The sequence below is a fragment of the Triticum dicoccoides genome, chromosome 6B (genome assembly GCF_002162155.2).
Source record: "Triticum dicoccoides isolate Atlit2015 ecotype Zavitan chromosome 6B, WEW_v2.0, whole genome shotgun sequence".
In the NCBI taxonomy this organism is placed as follows: domain Eukaryota; kingdom Viridiplantae; phylum Streptophyta; class Magnoliopsida; order Poales; family Poaceae; genus Triticum; species Triticum dicoccoides.
The window spans coordinates 456607991-456615239 of NC_041391.1; the positions used below are offsets into that span (position 1 = coordinate 456607991).

The 7249-nt window shown below is 40.0% G+C and overlaps 1 protein-coding gene across 1 annotated transcript; it reads left to right on the forward strand.

Annotated features, from left to right (window-relative positions):
• The first annotated feature begins 855 nt into the window (after nt 1-855).
• Nucleotides 856-6633, forward strand: LOC119322107 (succinate--CoA ligase [ADP-forming] subunit beta, mitochondrial). The gene is made up of 12 exons (XM_037595604.1): nt 856-1092; nt 1228-1338; nt 2037-2148; nt 2857-2921; nt 3466-3543; nt 4300-4374; nt 4511-4663; nt 4745-4879; nt 5080-5244; nt 5432-5554; nt 6093-6164; nt 6270-6633. Exons 1-12 carry the CDS (start codon nt 991-993, stop codon nt 6345-6347), a joined length of 1269 nt encoding a protein of 422 aa, XP_037451501.1. The 5' UTR covers nt 856-990; the 3' UTR covers nt 6348-6633.
• The last annotated feature ends 616 nt before the right edge of the window (nt 6634-7249 follow it).

The window sequence follows — 7249 nt, forward strand, 5'->3', positions numbered from 1 at the left end:
CAAACAGGAACTGACACTAGGCAGTGGATCAATATGTTAGTCCCAAAAAAAATATAAAATGTTTCCAAAAGTATATAAAAGTTGTATAATATTATCATGGAACAATAAAAAATTACAGATACGACGAAGATGTATCGTGCAAGCGAGTACGTCGATGTTTGACGGCGTCGGCTTAGACTAGAGGGATGCTCTGATCAGGATTAATCGAGCAGTGGAGAGACGGATGTTCTTTTCTTCGGTACATCCGGATGGCGCCTAGCAGCCGCCACTAAGAAAACAGAAACAAAACCCACAGTCTCTCCCGTGAGAAGTAATTGCTTCACAAGTTGCGACAAGAGGGTACACACGATATGTCACTTGTCACCATCGGAAAAAAGATAGAATGTTCTTTGCAACAAAAAAAAAGGTCGAGCGTTATAGAACGTTCTTTGCACAAGGCCGAGGAGCGGTGAAGCTTTCATAGGCTGCTGGTCCAATTGAAGCTTTCGTGGGCTGCCACATGGGCACCACACACATCTCTGCCTTGTTGGCCCATGGTGAACGAGGGTTAGGATTCTCTGCAGTACCGTATGGTGCTGTAGTGTCCCACATGTCATTGACACTACAGCACCATACGGTACTGCAGAGGATCTCAACCCATCCGACGATGGGCCGGCTGGCCCATTCATATTTTTGTCAAAAGAAAAACTCTTTAGCATATTTTCACCCTAAAAAACAAACGTCAACTTCGTCATTAGCCAATGACAGGTGTGCCCCACGTTATGTCGACCCACATGTCAGTCAAACGACGGTGATCCTAAATCAGCGGTCCCTTCGACGTGAACCAGTCCATTTGCTCGGCGCAGCCGCACCCTTCCGCAAGAAAGAAAAGGGAGGGGAGGGGAGAACAGAATAACATCAGACCCGCAAAGAGGAGGAGCGAAACAGCATCCCTGCCTTCCTCCACGCCCGTAGGGTTTCCGGATCGGAGGAGCCCAAGCCGCCGCAGCCATGGTTCGCGGATCGCTCGGGAGGTTGGCGTCGCGCACCCTCTCCGTCGCCGGCAAATGGCAGCACCAGCAGCTCCGCCGCCTCAACATCCACGAGTACCAGGTGCCTGCGTCCAGATCCCGCCGTTCCTCCCCCATTCTCCTCGATTCGTATTTGTGCGGATTCGTTGAATTTCGATTTGGAGGCCCGTCTGACAAGCTAGGGTTTCTGCCGGACTGGCTTATGTTGGTTTCACAGGGCGCGGAGTTGATGGGGAAGTTCGGGATCAACGTGCCCAAGGGCGCGGTGGTGGGGTCAGTGCAGGAGGTCAAGGAAGTTTTGAAGAACGTCTTCCCCAGTGAGAAAGAGGTGATGCTACCTAGGTTTCTAATGCTTTTTTTTTCGTGTCCTTGTTATCCTTCACTCGTGCAAATGCGAGGCTCGTGCTGTGCAGATGGTATTGAAATGTGTTAGTGAATCTAGTTTACCGCGAAATCCTGCTGAATCCGGGTTAGGTTGGTAGAAATATATGTTTGGTTTGGTAATGTTGCTGTGATGTGTGATACATTTTGGAAAGGAGGTTATTGGTTGCTATAATCTATAATGTGTGCGTATTCTGATAGCCTCATTCTGGCAATTCGTACGCCTGTATTGTATATTATTCTGTGTGTTAAAAGTAACACTACTTACATGTGTAAATCACTCCACCGCACTTCAAACAAAGTGAGTCATGTCAAGCTATAGCTGCTCTTGGAATTATAATGATTTGTTGGCATAGTTTTTTTGCTAACGTTATGAACTCTTAAGAAATAGTCTATTTTTTCTCCAAAAGCTGTTTTAATTAACTGAGACGACGTCCCGGTTTCTTCTCAGTATTCTGCAGCTAAATACTTGTGTAGCCTTGTTAGTTATCCTTGTGCCAGCAGATTGTTTGGCCGGGCAGTTCATTCCCAATACGAAGTATAGTAGATTTTCATCAATAATGTATTTCTGGTGCTGTTTGTATCATAGCTTCCACCATGTTATTATCGTAGTTCAATTGTGTTTAAAAGATGACGCCATTGCAGATAGTTGTGAAAAGCCAAATCCTTGCCGGTGGCCGTGGATTGGGAACTTTCAAAAGTGGACTGAAGGGTGGTGTCCATATTGTTAAGGCTGAGGAGGCTGAAAGCCTTGCAGGTAAATCTTTGTGAGTGGTAGTTTACATTATGGTATCTGCACATTCATGGTGTAGTAATGCAGTTTGAAGATGTTGTGTATCCAAGTATTTGTTGAGATGTATCGTTGGGAAATTGGCTTGACAAATCCACATTTATGCATAATCATTATCATTCCTGACTGCAGTATACTATAAATGCGCGCCACCTGGCCAATTTTATGGTATACAACTATACATACACATGAAGGCCAAGCATATAATATAACTGAGATCAGTTCATTTTATTGGTTGTGTCCAAATTGTTGTCATCACATTTATCAGTTGTGACAGTGAAAACTGCAACTTAAGGTCACGTGCTTCTATGAAGCGTGACATGATAATTACATTCAGGTTTAACTAAACTGATTTATTTTTGGTGATCTTTTCTTGGAATCTACTACCTCCATACCAAAATATAAGGCGTTTGGCCTACCAAAACGTTTTATATTTTGGTACAGAGGTAATATGTTGTATCCACGCCTTTGCTGCCGGCTATAAGTGGTTTATTATTTAATGTTTTTGTTCTGAGTGAATGTGCCTTCCCATTTGAACTTGCACCATTGGATTTCTAGTCACATGAAGTGTTGTCATTAGTCATTTTCTTCAGAGTGAATCAACTAAATTGTAGTTACTTCTGTGTTGGTTGTGCATGTTTTCACTGTAGAGTGTTTGTACTGACTCATCTGCAGCTAAAATGCTTAACCAGGTCCTAGTAACAAAACAAACTGGTCCACAGGGGAAGGTTGTGGGCAAGGTTAGTTTTTTCTAATCTGATCCCATCTTTCAGTTGTGTTATGTAGCATTGCTAGAAATTAACGTTTTAGGTATTCCGTGACTCTTCAGTAAGCAAGTTTTGGCTTCCACGGGCTTGATACTCACCTGACTTGTTTCTATCAATGTTTAGATGTATGATGTATGCACTAATTCCGGTGTACTTATGTTCAATGAAGTAACACACAATAATAATATACAGTTGAATGGGCATACTCACCTGACTTGTTTCTATCAATGTTTAGATGTATGATGTATGCACTAATTCCGGTGTACTTATGTTCAATGAAGTAACACACAATAATAATATACAGTTGAATGGGCCATATAACCGTACCCAGTGTTCTTGCCGTGCAATGACAATAGTTAATCTACAACATTTTTTTTGAGTTATTTTTAAGACAATAGTGCATTAGCATTTCAACTTCTCAGGTAAACGATATTCAAATAATGCTGCTGTTATTTAGTTCTGCTTGATTCGGTGAAACATTTTTAACTACTGATATTTTTTCTGTTCTGTATGACAGGTCTACTTATGTGAGAAAATGTCACTTGTTAATGAGATGTACTTTGCGATCACCCTTGATAGGAAGACTGCTGGTCCAGTATGTCATTGATCACTGGCCCGCTTGTTTATTTTGTCATTTTCATTACCCAGCATCTGTTCCATTTTGTGAATAAATCAGTGCGGTCTATATTGTTTTTAGAAGATTTCATGGTATCACAAACCTTTCTCATGTATAAGTGCCAAAGGAAATAGCTGTTAGTGCTGTTGATTGTTTTTATTCCAGACTTGTTTAGGATGTCGATCCATGATAATTTATAAGATTGTGTGCATGAATATGCTTACATGAAAAATATAGATCGTATTTTCATGGGAATAGTGTTCCTCTTTTGTCCCTACATAGCAAGTTACCTCAATTATTTCATTGAAGTGATTAATGTATATATTATTCAGTTTTCCGTTAAAAAATACCATTATATGGTAAACCTTCACATTAATCTTTAGCCACCTAATAACAGGCTGTCACATTAGTATTTCACTGTATTAAGTTGCTTAAATTTTGGATGTATCATTAAACAAGTTTCTTGTACAGTTTTTTGATGCCACGCAGCGATATTTTCTTTCTACTTCTGTATTTGTTCTGATATAGGTATGAACTGAACATTTGGGGTGATGTGAACCTTGAGTGTTCTTAGTTGTTTTGGCCGCTTTACTTTTTCTAAACCCTATAATGTACTTAATCAATCAAACCTGTAGCTACTTAATGTCCATTCTTCCCTGTTTCAATTGCAGAGACTCATGCTGTGATATTTTTTTTCTAGTGCTGATTGCTAAGGCTCATATTTATTTTTTTCAGCTCATTATAGCTTGCGCCGAGGGAGGAACGAGCATTGAAGATCTTGCAGAGAAGTTCCCTGATAAGATTGTTAAGGTCATCTATTTGTTCAACTTGATTTTGGATCAATGCGTACATATCTTGAGTAGCAGGTTCACTTGTCATATCAGAGCTTTTAGCGTCCTAATGATAATTTGCTTACACATTGAAATCCAATTCATTATATTACCAGGTTCCTGTTGATGTATTCAAGGGAATCACTGATGAGGATGCAGCTAAAGTTGTTGATGGTCTGGCACCAAAGACAGCAGACAGGCAATCTTCTATAGAACAGATTAAGAAGCTATATGAACTTTTCTGCAAGACCGACTGCACAATGCTGGAGGTACTGCAGTGTGAAGTTTTTCTCATTTGCGATGTTAAATATCTTTGTCATTCTTATGATCTGGATTTCTTATGTGAGTAGATAAATCCTCTTGCCGAGACAGCTGATAAAAAGCTAGTTGCTGCTGATGCAAAGTTGAACTTCGATGATAATGCTGCGTTTAGGCAGAAAGAAATATTTGCACTGCGTGATACAACACAGGAGGACCCCAGAGAGGTATTTCGTGTGTTGCTCTTTTCTTTAATACCTTTTTCATGTTCATTTTGTCTCTCTGTTAAACTGTTTTCTCTTCTTTATTTTGTAATTTTGTAATCCCCTAACCCTTCTTTTGAAGGAAGATTTACCTCTATAGATTATATTTTTGTTACAAATATAAGAGCAATATCAACTGAGATTTATCTTTACCAACTTTACAGGTGGCTGCTGCTAAAGCAGATTTGAACTACATCGGGCTTGATGGAGAGATTGGTTGCATGGTGAATGGTGCAGGATTGGCAATGGCTACGATGGACATCATTAAGCTGCATGGTGGTACACCTGCCAATTTTCTTGATGTTGGTGGGAGTGCATCCGAGGGACAGGTATATAGTGGGATTTTGTTTGTTTGTTTGTAATTATCATCACTGGAGAAATGTATAAATACTATTAACAGCTAGAAGAGGTTGCAAAAATTAATGATTAATTACTTAAAATCCATGTGAAGAATTGTGTTTCCACCTTTTGTTTTCAACAAATGCACATGTTCATTTTTCTATAACTTCTATTCAGGTTGTGGAAGCATTTAAGATATTGACTTCAGACGATAGAGTGAAGGCAATTCTAGTGAACATTTTTGGAGGTATCATGAAATGTGACGTGATAGCAAGTGGAATAGTGAATGCAGCTAAACAGGTATCTATCAAGTTTTGATTGAATGAATACACCATATTCTTGTAGCCTGTTTTTAGTAAATTATTTTCCCTTATTCGGTGTTTATTTCTTTCTGTGGGGAACCTTATCTTGAACTTAGGTACAGTTTATTTGCACCATTTCAGAAACTAACTCTTAACGTACAAGTCAATATTTGTTTCAGTTATCTGCTCGTTTTTTTTGTAACACCAAACTATCCCATATTTTTTGTGCATACTTTATTGTATGTGGTTTCATTATAGGATAGTTTGGTGTTACCATTAGTGTCTTCTGCGAAAGATTTTTTCTGTATTGCTGATATTTCATCAAGTTCTGAACCTGATTAGCCGCTGTGTATAATTTTGTAATTTTCCCATGATGTATGCTAGAAGAGTCCTTTCAGCATGTTATTGTTCCCCAGGAATGTAATGATAGTACATAGCATGTTATTTGGCTTAATATTCCTTGAGCTTACAACTACATAGCTTGGTCTACATACTTTTCCTGTAGCAAATTCTTACACTTGTTCTCCTATTATCAGGTTGATCTTAAGGTCCCTGTTGTTGTTCGGCTAGAAGGCACCAATGTAGACCAAGGGAAAAGGATTCTTAAGGTATTGGTGATCATCTTTGTGCATGCGTGTTAACTGAGTCATGCTTCCTTTGTTCTGAAGTTGTTCATGTTTGGGATTTGACTGGTCATGGTGCTCTGATTGCAGGAAAGTGGAATGACATTGATCACTGCAGAGGATCTTGATGATGCTGCAGAGAAGGCTGTAAAAGCATCAGTCAAATGATTAATGATTGTACCATATCAGTCTAAAGTTCTGTTTTCACTGGTACAAGAGGAGTGGTGCTCTCTTGGTGATTTTGGGGGCCGAAATCTTGAAGTGCATTTTTTTTTGAAGTGGAGTGATTCCACTTTGAGTTTTCCTTCAAACTTGTGATCTTTGTGTTAATAAACCTATATGGGCACAAAATTGAGCAGCCACTGTTATGAAGTTCAAGTAGGATTTACCTGTATCAACACGGTACATGTTGACGCTTCATTTGCCCTGTCAATTACTGCATCTTGCATCTTAACTGCGCAGTCTAAGCTGTTACAATCATACAAACTGAAATTTCTTTAGTGGGTTATTTTTAATACCGCACCAAGTTTGCACGTTCTCTTGTATATGAGCCTGTTTCCTCTGTTGGGGGTTGGGTGAAACTGCTAACCCGGTCAGGCCACTCTTCTCCAGGCTCCACCTGTCTTCTCTCTTCTATATAGTGCCGATTGAACGAACGTCTTTTGATCCAGATAAATCTTGAATTACTGCTTTAGTATTGTCCTTGCCAGCCGAGGTGTTGCTTCCGCAGTGGTTTCATGTGTCAATGTTCTGGCCTTGATATGAGCTTGTACAGTCGATGACCCGTACGTGGTCCAACAGCCCATGGGTGTGGTCTCTTAGGGCATCTGTTTTTCTAAAGCATCGGTGTCTATTTCTAAAAAAAAACGCTTAGCCTGTAGAAATAAGCATCGGTGCTTAAAAAAAGCCTGATTTATTTTTTTATAAGCACCTTCCCTAAGCACATTCTATTGTACGAGGCCTAAGTAGCGTTTGATGCCAGGATTCCAGCGTCCAACTGCCGATCGACGGGGAAATCGCCAGGAAATCCATCCAGGCGCTTCTCCTAGCACCTCCCATTCGAGATGCGA